The sequence below is a fragment of the Gigantopelta aegis genome, unplaced genomic scaffold (assembly GCF_016097555.1).
Source record: "Gigantopelta aegis isolate Gae_Host unplaced genomic scaffold, Gae_host_genome ctg4740_pilon_pilon:::debris, whole genome shotgun sequence".
NCBI lineage: Eukaryota > Metazoa > Mollusca > Gastropoda > Neomphalida > Peltospiridae > Gigantopelta > Gigantopelta aegis.
The window spans coordinates 1-15,427 of record NW_024534016.1 but is presented as its reverse complement, the minus strand read 5'-3'; the positions used below and the strand labels follow the sequence as shown (position 1 = coordinate 15,427).

General features: G+C 37.3%; 1 protein-coding gene across 1 annotated transcript in view; it reads left to right on the top strand.

Moving 5' to 3' along the window:
• The window catches only part of LOC121392882 (von Willebrand factor D and EGF domain-containing protein-like), a gene marked incomplete at its 3' end in the record, with an annotated part of 63,857 nt that extends 52,954 nt beyond the window's left edge, over positions 1-10,903 (top strand). The window contains exons 7-8 of the mRNA XM_041523930.1: positions 6,563-6,823; positions 10,789-10,903. Coding sequence (XP_041379864.1) covers positions 6,563-6,823; positions 10,789-10,903 — 376 coding nt within the window. The remainder of the gene's footprint in view (positions 1-6,562; positions 6,824-10,788) is intronic.
• Positions 10,904-15,427: the final 4,524 nt, after the last annotated feature.

Here is a 15,427-nt window from a genome sequence, read left to right as displayed (position 1 = left end):
TAATTGATAATAGTGAATTAATTGGGCAAAACATTACAGCCGGTAGTTCAGTATTACAGTACGTTTTATGACCATCAAAGATCTTGAAGGAAGACGGGTCAGGGGTGAAATTTGGGTGATACCGCCACGATGTGGGAGACATTCATTCAGTCGACAAGGCATACTGTGTATTAGTCTCCCAATGGCCATTTGAGGGAGTCTGTTCCACTCCTCTTGCAGTGCCTGACCAAGTTCCGCTAACGTGGTCGGCGGTCTATAACGTTGCACACACGTCTCCCTATCATGTCCCAGACGTGTTCAATGGGGGAACGGTCTGGACTCATTGCTGGCCATGGCATTCGATAGATGTTGTGCTGCTGGAGGTGAGCATTCACGATTCGTGGACGGTGAGCACGGGCATTATCGTCCTGAAAAAACAAAACGTCGACCCACACGTCTAGCAAACGGGACGACAAAGGATGTCAGTATGTTGTCCCGTTAGTACTGCCCAGTGACTCTTCATAGTGATACCACCCCACATCATAACCGATCCACCGTCAAATATGTCATGAAATCGCATTGTAACGTTAGCATGCCGCCAGACAAGACCACGCCTGTCAAGGAAGTCCAAAGTGAATAGGGACTCACCTGAAAACATGACACGTGACCAGCGACGAATATCCCAGTTCTGACGCTCGCTGCTGTCGTTGCCCTGGGACGACCTGAACGGAGTTGATCGTCATCATTTTGGGTTTGTTGGTACCTGTTCCATAGTCTGCTAATCACGGACTTCGAAACACTGAATGTATTGGCCACTTCACGCGGACTACTTCTGCCCGTTTGCAGCATGCCAAAAGATCATAAACGCTCATCGCGTTTGCATACGCCGCATCGCAAATTCAAGCAATAAAAATTACTAAAAGCAAAACAATAACTGTATGATCAACAGAATGAAAAAGATTGACAGAAATAATGTTCCACAGTGATTAATCGACCTTCCTGGAAATTGTCAAAATCGAGAATGACACCCCAAGCATGTGTATGGGGCAACTGCGTGATGCACGTGCAAACTATGGAATGTGTTTCGGTGTTGATAAACAGACCTGAACGTTCTTTACTAGGATGTCTGTGGTCTATGTTCGGTCTAATAGTTGATATTAACATTAATATTTCAGGTTGCCCTACTTTTTTTGAAGATATATATCTATATATCTATAGATATATATAGCTATATCTATATCTCTATATATCTATATCTATATCTAAATATAAACGGTTAAACGAGACATCTATGGGACTAAATATAAAAAGTCCGGTTTTCAGGGATTTGCATTGATGTAAAAGCAGTTATATGCGAATATTTTGCTAGCCGAGTTTGCAACCTACGGGACGCCATGGCGCCATGATGATTAATAACCGTCTGATTGTACTGCTTTTAGGAGGTACAATTTACACTAAATAATTACTTTGCGACTAACTTATTCATCCAGTTTGCAGTTTAAATATGAATAAATTGTTCATTATTGGGACAATTCTGGTATAGCGAGGGTCAGAAAGAAAGAAATAAATGTTTTATTTAACGACGCATTCAACACATTTTGTTTACGGTTATATGGCGTCAAACATATGGTTAAGGACCACACAGATAATTAGAGGGGAAACCCGCTGTCGCTACTTCATGGGCTACTCTTTTCGATTAGCAGCAAGGGATCTTTTATATGCACCATCCCACATACAGGGTAGTACATACCGCGGCCTTTTATATACCAGTCGTGGTGCACTGACTGGAACGAGAAATAGCCCAATGAGCCCACCTACGGGGATCGATCCCAGAGACAGGGTCAGATGCGGAGGTGTTTTACTGTATTATATTAAATGTTTTTTCAGAAAACTGAAAAAAACAACATGAAAATAATAATTACAATATATGTAAAAGTACAAAATGAACTATTCACTTTGAAATTGGAACCATTTCCAAACCAACATGTTAATATCCTCATTGCCTGTAAGTTTCTCTGCCTTTTTCTGTCAGAGGGCTGGTTGTGATCATAATCTGCCAACACCTCCGCTTTTCTCTTTAAAATGCCATCAATCTGAGTTCTACCCACCCCGAAATGTTCAGCAATTTTTCTAGCACCCAATTTGTCTTTCTCTGATTTTTTAATGACCTCTACTCTCTGTTTCAACGTTAACGCGATCGGCTTACTGGGTTTAGGTGGCATTTTGAAAATAAATATCAGAAATAAACTGCAGCAGTATTTAATTCCTTCTAGAGTTGACACGTTTAACTCCAGTTGTTTTAGGCTAGATACCCTCTTATCAACTGCGTTTAATGACCACCGCCGATGACTAGTACATCGCACCGTTAATCCAGATTAAAAACACTTGTTAATTAACGAACACAGCTAAGCGACCGACGACCTTTAAAGGACTGCTGTTTATCAAGCCAATTGGTTATATCAACAAAAACATCTTACGTTTTTTTTTACGATTGCTGACATTTCTTTATAACTTGCACTAAAAAAACAATTGTGGCCGCAATAGCAGGTTCATTTTCGCTTTTTTTATGACAAAAGTGTGGCCGCTGGTCGCGTTGAGCAGGTGGTTGCCATATAGAGTTAAAATATATAGTAAAATTCATTTGGGGGACCTCAGGGTGGCCGCCATGGACAGGTGGCCGCCATATGGAGGTGGCCGCGAAGGCAGGTTTGACTGTATATATAATATAATATATAATATAATATAATATAATATATATATTATATATAATTAACCGAAATAAGGAAACCCGCTATAAACTATAAAAAAATAAATAACAATATGTTTTACAATGATATATTTATTACTAATAGATATATTATTAAATTGATCCAAGCTGTTTCATCTACTAAAATAAAACCCTTCCCAACGTTATCAGAATAACTTAAATTACCCTCCAAATTATTAGTATAACACTCTTCTTACGATCACATTGCTCCCAAATGAAAAGACAAACTGCCTTTACGAAACACCCCTTTTATAGCACAAAACAAACCACAAGGAAAGCACAATCCTCCAAAAAGCTTGGATCACACAAGACACAACGAGCACGTGCAGTTTCACGAAACGTCCAAACTGCCAGTAGAAATAAACATATTGCTAGACTGTCATAAAGGCACAATTGCAATAAACAGACTTAGCCTGTCTTCACGTTTATTACATATACATGTAAACATATAAAGTAATATGAATGGATTTGGGCGTAAGTTGACAAAATTTAATAAACAATAGTAATGAAATAAAAACAACAATCAGCTATTACAAAAAAGAAAACAAAAGAAACAAAAGAAAATATCAGCCAGAGGACTTAAAAACACTCATCATTAGTTTGCAAAATATTGAGTTTTCTAAGAACACCAGCTTTTTTACAGTTAAATAATTTACGAAATTTATGTGTACTAGCTTTTGATCTACAGAATGTAGGTAAATAATGGTGTCTTTCATTTTCAAAGAATGTACAGGAGAGTATATAGTGAAACTCGTCGCCAACATCATTGTTATTGCACAAGAGACATTCGATCACATAATGGTATTTTTCTCCATCTACCTGTTTCAATAGGGAGATTATGATTTGAAAGTCTAAACCACAAAAGAGGGCATCAATGCTTTCTTTCTACTAATGTGAAATATGTCTCAAATTCAAAAGTATATTTCAATAGTTTATAATTTTAAGCCTTTGAAGAGTTATCAGTATAAGTATACCATGCATGTAAAAATTTATCAATATGTTTTCTGGAGATATATGTCTTAAGCAAAGAAACGCTTGTGATACCACTACACTGGGTTAACCATATTTATGTACAACCGATATCATCTAGGATTGATTTAACAAAAACAATCCATTTATGATTATAAACAGCACTGATAAAATCTCTTAAAAGTAATTTGTAGATTAATAATGATAATTTTCATTGCTTCCCAGTAATTAATCGGTACCAAAACGTAATCATTTTTATTTTCACATGTATATGTACTGGATAACGTCCAATTTCTACATATAACATTTACAGTGGAGTAGACTTTCTTACAGGTAGTAACAGTTTCAAAAATTGTTTGGAATCTACCTGGTTTCAGAATAAAATACATGACCTTCTTTGCTTGTTCATATTGCATATTTCTTGCCTTAGTAAATTTATTTGATTTGTGGAATATAACACCTAAATATTTGTAACTTTCTACGTTATCAAGTTTGGATTTCCCTAGAAAAAATAACTTTTTATAGTCTTATTTTCACTAAAAATTAAAACTTTAGTCTTATTACGGTTCACTGTAAGTCTCTATTTGGTACAATATGAAACAAAAGCATTAAGCATCTTCTAAATCTTTAAGAAACAAAGAGAATAATAAGGGAGACAAATTTTCACCTTACCTAACGCCAACACAGCAGGGGACAATCTGATTAAAATTAATTCTACTGGTCTAACAGCATTGCGTGGACTTCCATCTATAAATAACAATTTAAATATCGACCAGTTACATTTCGCCTTTTATAGCGTTATTCGGGAGCATACAAATTCTAAAAATATCGTGCGAGACTATTTATGCAATAGGCGAACTTGCTGGTCTATTTCAACATTGAAAAACAGGGGGAAAAGTGCAGTAATAAACTCGATTGTATTTAAACATGTTATGGTTATACCATCACGGGGTTTTTTTTTCGTCTTGAAGGTAATTTTATATAAAATGTTATATTGAAATTAGTTTCCGGCATGCTTCGTAATTCATCCGAATCATTTCGTATACCATCGGCATAATCCCGAATGTTTTCAAATTATTTTCAAATCACTGGCATGATTTTGCAAGTAAGGTTTTGATTGGTCGAATGAAAGGTCAACTGGACATGAGCTCCAACGGAGTGTTGTTAGATCCACAGGTAATAGTAATTAACCAGTGGAGCTAATTTTAATTAGGTTGAGCAAGGGAAATAATCAGTTACACAGTTATGTGCATTAACACAAGATTTAATGTTCTGTTACATGTTGTATATTAAACTGTAAACATTGACCATTTATACCATTTTCAATTAGTTTCCCCCAAAGTCCGGCTCTCCATACAGAATCAAATGCTTTACTAAAATCTATGAATGTACAAAATAGGGGGGGGGGGGGGTCGAGCTTTCATTAATTCAATTAATTCAAGTCCATAGAATGTAATCATGTGGTCACTGGTAGAATAATCTTTTCTGAAACCAGCCTGAACTTCAGATAGTATGCTATTTGCTTCAATATATAGTTCAGCCTATTGTTTAATACAGCAGTAAATAGTTTTTCAAAACAACTAAGCAGTGTGATATGTCTATAGTTTTCTGGGTTATTTTTTGCACCACTTTTATAAATTAGCTTAATTATACCAATTAACCACGAATCGGGGAAAATGTCATTTTCAAAAACTAAATTGAAACGTTTCACATATAGAGGTATCATACAATCAATAGTTTGTTTAATATGTTCATTTATTACATTGTCTAAACCTGGGGCTTTATCATTCTTAAGAGTTTTTACCACAGTGAGGATTTCGTTTTCTGAAATAGGTTCATTCAATACACTGTTGTTTTCAAAATCGACAGAGAAATCTGGTTCAGGAATGAAGTTATCACTGTTGTTTGCGTCGTTGAAATATTGATGTAATGTTTCTAAAGGCGGTAGGTTACAATCCGTTTTGTTTTCTTTTAAGAGTTCCTACTCATTGTCATATTGATAATTAAATAATCTTAGTAAGTAATAACATCAAAAAAGCTAAAGGTGTTACACCCTCGGTTGTTAGTAATATGCACCACCAGCTTTATATAAACTCACTAAATGGTGAAGAAATAGATAAAAAATATGGTGCTATTACGAAGAGTAGAAAACCAAATATACAAAATGAATTATCAAAGGTTGCACTATGATCTTTAGACACAAAACGATATATGATAAAGTCTTACAGCACATATGCGTTTGGTCATCATAGTTTTATGATGTTAAACGTTTTTGTCAATGGCTATTTGAAGTGGTTCATTTAAGGCTATTGATATATAATATGGTGGTTTTGGAGTGGTTAATTTAAAGCTAATATGGCGGTTTTGGTCTCATACCCCCACTATGTATACTTTTCATTTTCTATACACTTGCCACCTTCTCGGCTGCTCAAGGGACAGGAAAGCAATGTGGAAATATTTATTTCCAATGGCTCGGAGACAGATCGAGTTTGAGTCTGTGTAAACTGTGTTCATTCGACTCACTTTCTTACGCCATCAGTCGCGCGTGTTACGCGCGCATTCGTTTGACGCTTACCGTGTTTTCGAAATTGCTTTTGCGAACGACTGAGAATCCGTTCTCGTCACACTACCATGTGAGGTAGTGTGTGATTTGAGAACGGGAACACGATCCCGAACACGTCATCGCCTCTTCGACACGTTTAGGAACACATTCCCTGCACCAGAACAGAATTTCCAATACACTGTTACGGTCATCCGGTGACCTGATTTGCAGTTTCGCCCGCAGGTCGGTTATTAAGGTAACAGTTTCCATCAGGTTGATTTTGTACTTGCTTGTTATCATTTCAGGCCAATGAAAATCACACTTCGGATGGTTTGTCTGTCACTACAGCACACTTTCAAAGTCTGTTGGAAGTTGCTTGCCCCATACCAGTGCACAGATCGAAGCGTTCTGCAATAGGATCTAAGGCTGAAGATAAACCTCGTGTTTTCTACGTCTCCGTCTCCAACAATGGCGTCGCTTACAGCGAGGAGAGGATTGTCGTCATCTACAACTCCACTTGTCAGACGTGCACACTCTCTGGAACGTCTGTCAACTGCGTCACTTTAGTAAGTTGTTTTGTTAATTGTATATACATGTATTACAACCATCTCAGTTTTCCGGACATTTCTCTGCACAAAACGTAGATGAAAATTTGTTTAATGTGTTATGTAGTTAAAGACGTTTGTTTCATAGGACTTTGTCCATTTATGACAAAGTTATGGACATTGAACTTTTGGAATATTACAACCATCGAAACCTTTCTTTGTAATGCTTCAAGACACTGAGCTGCAATTTTAAATATAGCCTTATTATTATATTCATATTATTACATCCCCTTGAACATTTGTTCGCTCATTTGGGGATATGTATTCTTTTAGTAAGTTTTGGGGAACCCGTGTATTAAAACTTTAATATTCATTCCTACTTCATCACATCAGTTAAAACAAATCAAATCAAATTAGCGTTTTACGTATGATAGCTTATGTAAACTGTTTTAGTCTTTACTCTGTACCTTCTCTCCTGGATCAGTATGCTGTGTCATAAGATCAGTCATCATTAATTGCTGAATATAACGGCATATTTTTCACTATTTGTGACTTATTTCACAATTAAAATCAAACATTATTTATATTTTATTGTTTAGATTATCCATTTCCGTACATCCGAATTGTGTCTAGTCATCCTGACGTTTCAAATAACACAAAATGGATTTTGTCATTATTTTTAAAACTGCATATACCTCAGAAGTAACGCTTATGAAGATGGGCTCTAGTCTACTATTTAAGGGTATTTCCCCATCTCAACGTCACAGAAAATACAATTTTTGTGTGCAATTAAAAAATATTCGGTTTAGAAATAAATAAAACAGTAATACATAGTAAGAAAGCGACAGTTGCAGCATTATGGACGCCATTTTGATTTTATTTACTGGTAGTCTTGATACGAGATAACTCTATTTGATTAATTTCACGACAGAGGGAACAACAAGAAAATAATCAGAATTATTTCATTAAAGCAAGACTATACCAGTCCATAAAACCAAAATGACATTCACAACTCTAAACCGAATATTTTTTCAACTGTTCATAAAAATTTTCATTTTCTGTTATTTCCAAAACACTTTTACTTTTCTTCTTGCGTCAAACCAAACTGAAATTATTTACAAAAAAACAACAGCAAACAACAACATGTTTATGAAAGGATGGGATGGACTATAAATGCTCTTCGCACAATTTGTGGTGCTGTTCGTGGAACGTCTTATCAGTCAATATATAAAGAAACTGTTTTCGCACCTTTGTCAGAAAGAAGAAAATGTCACAAATTAGTATGATGTATCGACTCAGTAAAGGTATGAATCCAGCTTATCTGTCCGAACAATTGCCTAAAACAATTACAGAACATTCTCGATACCCATTGCGTGATGCCGATTATTTAAACGGATATAGAAGTCGAACAAAATTATTTTCTGATGCCTTCTTTTCTTCAGGAGCTAAATTGTGAACAAACTATCGATAAGAAATAGAAATTATTCTATAAGGTAGCTTTAAAAAACATTCAAATGCAAATAAAATTCAAATTCCATCACACATATGACAGGCGATCCGAAATATTATACTGTAATATTAGCCTTAGTATTAGCGGCCTTAACGTACATGAATTTACACGTTTTATCTCAGACAATCCAGTCTATATGTGGCCATCTTATTGAGAATTCTGAACATCATTCCTTACTTCAGTGTCCAATCTATGACAGACAACGTAGACAATTTTTATCTGCCTATTCCAATATAAAATACAAAACACTTTCGACTGTCACGAAACTGCTGAAATGATCATAATGTTTCAATAGTTTATAGTTTCAAGCAAACGCTTTGACAATTTCTGACATAATATAACAGAAGAACGTGTTAAATAAGGGTTTTTTTTTATTGTATCGTCAAAACTACAAACAATCAAAATGGTAATTCACAAGCAGGGTCGTCTGATGAAATCACAGGTTCAGTAGCGCGTATGCCTTCCATGTGTACCCACAGCTGCAAAGCAATGACTCCTCATCGATTGCTTGTTGCGTGTAAAGACTGCATTAGGGATACGGCGCCATTTTTCCACTAATGAGGCACCAAGTTTCTGTAAGGTCTGTGGATGGTTCCTGAGAGTGAGCAGTCGTTTTCCGAGCACATCCCAGGCGTGCTTGATGGGATTCAGGTCGGGCGACCTTGAAGGCCAATCCATGAGATTGAAGCCCGCGTTCCTCTGATAATCCCTTGTCAAGATGGCCGTGTGGGGTCTTGCGTTATAATGCTGAAAGATCAGGCCTGAACCATGAGCTGCCATGAAGGGCACAAGTTCCTGGGTCAGCACCTGGTCGCGGTATGCAGTAGCGTTGAAGTTGCCACATATGACAAGGAGTTGAGAACGTCCATTTCCACAGATAGCACTCCAAACCATTACACTTCCGCCTCCGAATCTGACACAACACTGAGCATGACGTTCATCACATCGTCTCCAAAACCTCTGCCTGCCATCGGCAAATCGCAGTGTGAATCTTGATTCATCGCTAAACAAGAGTCTATTCCATTCCCCGATACCATATAACCGTAAATAATATGTGTTGAGTGCGTCGTTAACTAAAACGTTCCTTTCCTATTCCATTCCCTCTAAGTCCATCGCAAGTGGCGTTGTTCCCACAGTTGACGTTGAAATTGGGTCAAAATGGGTCCAACATATGGGTGCCGTGCCTGGAGGTGAGCGGTTCACAGCCGATTTTGGATCGTTTGTGCGGACACTCGACGTCTGAAAAGTTCATTACTGGTTGCTGTAGCTGTCATGAAACAGTTGCAGAGGTGACGTAACACAATATGACGGTCATCTGCCTGTGACGTCACACGTGTCCGCAGATCATAAATTGCCTGTCAACTGCAACCCAACACCTTTGCAACGTCAGTTACAGACGTTCCCGCGTGTTACATGCCGACAGCACGTCCACGCTGCACATTTGTGAGGCATGGCATCAAAACAGGTCGTAAAACAAATATCGTTTTAATGTGTTTTTTCGTTGTGTCAGACTACTGTGCTATTGCAGTCACGTGGCCAGTGGCACGTGCAAAACTACTTTTGTGTCAATGGTGCTGTGCACGTGTTATGGATAGAGTCACGTTGGCTGTGATGGGCTTCAAATGGAGTGTAGACATTGCCATTACAATATTTATTCCTGAAAAATACCTGCTTTCAACACTCACTGACTTTTAGATTGTGAAGTTTTCAATTTGACTTGGTATATATATATATATATATATATATATCCCCCCCCCCCCTCTCTCTCTCTCTCTCTCTCTCTCTCTCTCTCTCTCTCTCTCTCTCTCTCTCTCGTTTAAGATCAATTTTATTATTTTGTCTAATATATAAAATACATAATTGTCAAATGTAGGGAATAACCTTAATATAGGCATAGCCTGTTGGTCATTCTTCATCGTTAATACAAACGTCTATAAATATTGTTTAAAACAAAACAAAAAACAGTTAATTTGGTAGTTAGTTGTGTGGGTGTATCGGTACTTCATGAAATGACAAATGTCATCGAATAGATGCAGTGGGTTCGTATCTCATTTTATATCTTTATTAAATATGTGCACTTATATTCACTGTGTAATAATTTAGGGCAGATAACAGAAACGTTTATGACAAACATGTTCAACGCTGTCATTTACAATTGGCTACTACTTGAGTTAACATTTCACCTATAAATATAATGTTGCTCTACACATCCCTCTAGATTTTGGAGTAAAACGGGAATTGCGTACGCGTATCTCACATGTATGGGGCATTTGGTTGCACTTCTTTATGTTACCTGACCCAAAGTTGTTTTTAAGGAAACATTTTTCTTTTCTTCTTCGTCTATGTAGACAATACTGTTTTAATTGTATCACTCAGTCTCAATCATGTGGCATAACTATAACTACCTTACATGCCGTGCTAATGTGTGGTATCAGGTACTTGAAAACAACCCATAATTTGATCATTGTGTTTGCAGGAAGATTATTGTACAGTTGGTACTCAATGCATCCCAGAAGGCGGTAGATATCCATTTGGCGAATGTTTGGTATGCGACATTAACGGGAACGAAAGAACCTGGCAAGAGGATCCTAGTAAGTTTTCAGTCTCATATTTGGTTTTGAGTGCAAAGTGTTAGTAGTTCATGACAAAGAAAGAAAGAAATGTTTTATTTAACCACGCACTCAACACATTTTATTTACGGTTATATGGCGTCAGATATATGGTTAAGGACCACACAGATTTTGAGAGGAAACCCGCTGTCGCCACTACATGGGCTACTCTTTCCGATTAGCAGCAAGGGATCTTTTATTTGCGCTTCCCACAGACAGGATAGCACAAACCATGGCCTTTGTTGAACCAGTTATGGATCACTGGTCGGTGCAAGTGGTTTTCACCTACCCATTGAGCCTTGCGGAGCACTCACTCAAGGTTTGGAGTCGGTATCTGGATTAAAAATCCCATGCCTCGACTGGGATCCGAACCCAGTACCTACCAGCCCGTAGACCGATGGCCTAACCACGACGCCACCGAGGCCGGTCATGACAAAGAAGACCGTGTTGTGGTAGATACACATATTCACTGAGCTGGGTCTGGTTTGGGCAAATGAACCCACTTCATTTCAAAATATTGTCTTGGTTATTTCTGTAGGTAGCACTAAACCAATTAATTTCCAGCTGGGTCAAAGTTCGAGGTGCACCGAACTTTTGATAGAGAGGTTAATACCACAAGTCCTGTGATTGGTTATAAATGTGAGTGTGTTGGTTGTAAAAATAATTAGTTTCATCTGGGCTAAAAACGTATGCAATTTTATTTGATGTAGTACCACCGTGTCAAGTAGCCTTGTGCTTGGAACATGTATGGGGTACCTGTAAAAAAAAAGTACTCAAATTTTGTGCGAAACTAGGGGTGTTGTAGAAACATCTGGTTATACCGAAAATGAGCCATGAAAGGTACCATTTTCTGCAGTTAATACTTTGAGGTAGGGGTTGTAGTACTGATATTTATGGGTCGTAGTTTGGTTGATATATTGCATATAGTGTTTTTAAACACAAACGTTAACATGGTCGCCTATGGGATTTTAATTGGTATAGTCCAACCTGTAACGTTATTTTCTATGAATATTAACTGCATCACCCAGTCTTTAAAACTTGGCATTGTTTGCTCGTTCAAGTTCGTAGGAACAAAATCTGGAATGGCGGGGAGGGTCAGTCTCTAGTGGAGTGGGTACAGCCTCTAATGGTGTTGGAGATGGGCACAATCCAGATTTTTTTATCTTTATTGATATAGATTATAGTCCTGCAGCAGATGTCCCAAAAAGTGAAGTGTAGCGGGGACGGAAGTATAACATTTGTCACCATGGTGGAAATTATATCTGGGATGCAGAGTTAACGAAAATATAAAATGACATTTTCTAAAGTTGGTGCGAACAAGATGGCGGCCATTTTACAAAATGGCCTCCAATCCATCAATAAAATTGCATATCTATAAAACTGCAACACTTAGAAAGGTGATCTTGGTGTCAACACTAATGTTTATGGAGTAAGTAAGTTCATCAAAACGGTTTGTTATACTGGCAGATAATTGGTTGTCAAACAGTTAAAATGGCTGACGAAAATGGGGGTGTTTTTGGCCTGAACATCTAATACTTTGTGTTGAAAAGACACCTTGTATGTTAAATATTAAATGTTTGATAGGTTTAGTAGACATGTTTTGGAAAATACTGAAATAAAATCTAACCTAAAATTGTAACTGTTCGTCTAAAATGATAAATCAAGATGAGGTATATATACTATACCACTGATCACTTCATTGCTCATTGAGTAAGCATTGTTGTCATTATAGAGCTATTAGCATTCACAAGTTACAACAACTACAATACCAAACTATGAATGAATGAATTAATAATTAATGAATAATGAATAGTGAATGAATGAATGAATTGTTAACAAATCCATAACACGAAAACCACTGATGGTAATATATAAATTGAGTACACAGTGCTATGCATAATACCGTCCTCATATCCACATACTAGTTATCATCTGGTACACTGGCGGCTTCATCTCTATATCATCTGCACACACAACATAATCATCTGGTTCATTTATTGCTTGGTGTTGTGCATGGTTATCCATTGTCAAAGCATGATCTCTTTGAAGCACAAGAAATGGGCCGTCATTTTGATATCAGGTTGTTCAGCAAACCTGGTTCATTAGTTTGGGTACCACACACCCATAAAACATTTTTTATTTTCAGAGCCAAACTTATCAGCATTTCTAAACTCACGTTTGGGTTTGGGTGACGTCTCGCGATGTCATCAGCCGGTAGTGGCATCACTGCTATGTAGGTTAAAGCTGTCTTCATTTTGGGTAGCTTATTTGGTGATTTACATCGTGATTTATGAGACATAAATTTTGATCAATAGTTCCCAAATTGTAGGAGAAAAAAAAACACCCCACCAAATAATGGTTTGGTGGTCTATCACATATTAAATAGTATTTATCTTTCTAAAAATAAGAAAACCTTAACTTGATTCGTATTGTCAAGAAGACATATCGAACGTTTATGGACCACGTCTTTTGACAGAGTGAACTGAAGTTTTAATCACTATCTCAGCTTGAAAGATAATGATTTTTGTTTGCATCCCTTTCACTAGCTACATATTGCAATTTTGCATTAAGATCAGTTTTGAGAGAAATATCTCTTTCACTTTTAATATTGCCTAATGTTCTAGTGTAACTGATGGGGGGGGGGGGGGGGGGGGGGGGAAAATGTGACTGACGAGATACTATCCCTACAAAACAATAAAACGTTTTTGCATATGGTTTGTCAATATTCTAGTAAGCCATTTTGAAAATGAACTGAACAGTTTCAGAAAGTGGAATTATACACTTCATTTATATGCACGATTTGTCAGTGAACTAAATTTGAAACATGGAATTACCATTTGAAAGCACATTTTTCATACTGGCAATCTAATATTGATGATTGTTCAGCGAAGTGCAATATGCATTTTTATACAGGGACCCAACATTTGGTGGCCGCCAACTTATCTTCCTAAAACAATATCCTTTTTGTTCCCACGTTTGCAGTCAACTGCAACTGGTCAACTTTCTTCATCATTAAATTGAAAATGTTCGGTGTCACAGCCAAATAATGATACTGTATTGCTTGTTCCTTAGCTGGGTCCATATATGAGGAGATATAATAATATTTCGTTCACTCCAATTATAATATTAGACAAAGGATGCACCAGATGATTTCGTTACATGTGTACATCCACCAACACAAGTTATGTCAGTTATTAACTTAACTTAAACTTAAAGTATGTTTTGTTCAACAACATCACTGGAGCACATTGATTTATAAATCATCGGCTATTGGATGTCAACCATTTGGTAATTTTAACTTATAGTCATAGAGAGGAAACCCGCTGTATTTTTCCATTAGTAGCAAGGGATCTTCTATATATGAACCATCCCAGAGCCTTTGATATACCAGTCGTGGTGCACTGGCTGGAACGAGAAATAGTCCAATGCGTCCACTGATGGGGATCGATATCAAACCGACCGCGCATCAGTCGAGCGCTTTACCACTGCCCTACGCCCCACCCTTTCAGTTGAGAGTGAATCTGAGGACAGTAGTATGTACTTTGTACTGTGTATTATGTACAACACATTGCTCAGGTCGTTTTGAGGGTTTTTGGCGCTGAAGTCTTACTAAACATTCATTCATTCATTCATTCATAAATTCAAACATACACTCACTCACTCACTAATTCATCCATTCGTTTATGTTTTCATGATTTAGTGGTTAGGTGTTTGTGGATGCTGATGGGTGTATAATTACAACAGCGCTTTTATTACAGAGGAATCATTGATAGTATGACATATGCCGGTATCATGATTTATTATTTTATACAAGTATTTATAATTTGCATTTGTTGGTTTTTTAAAAATAATTTCTAAAACATGCCAACTACTTATCAACAATCTAAAACTAACATTTGACATGACATTAGATTTTTCCAAGTCATGTTATAAATATTTTTAGATTTTCATACCATAATTACTGTCCTTTTAGTCAGCCATTAGCCAACACAATATCTGACAGTATTAGAAACAATTTGAGTGAATTCATGGAGCCCATAAACATCTGTTTTAACACCAAGATCACATTTTGAAGTGCTGTAGTTCTGAAGATATACAGTTCTGATGATGAACTGGCGGCCATTTAGAAAATGTCATCTTATATTCTCCACACCCTAGAGATTAATTTCAGCCATAGTGACAAATGTTGTACCTCCGGCTCCGGTTATTCAAAAACTAAGGTGTGTGTGTGTGGGGGGGGGGGGGGGGGGGGGGGATAGCCCAGTGGTACAGCGCTCGCTCGATGCACGATCAGTGTGGGATCGATCCTCGTCGGTGGACCCATTGGGCTATATCTCGTTCCAGCCAGTGCACCACGAGTGGTATATCAAATGCCGTGGTATGTACTACCTTGTCTGTGGGATGGTGCATATAAAAGATCCCTTGCTGCTAATCGAAAAGTGTAGCCCGTGAAGTGGTGACAGCGGGTTTCCTCTCGCAATATATGTGCGGTCCTTAACTATGTGT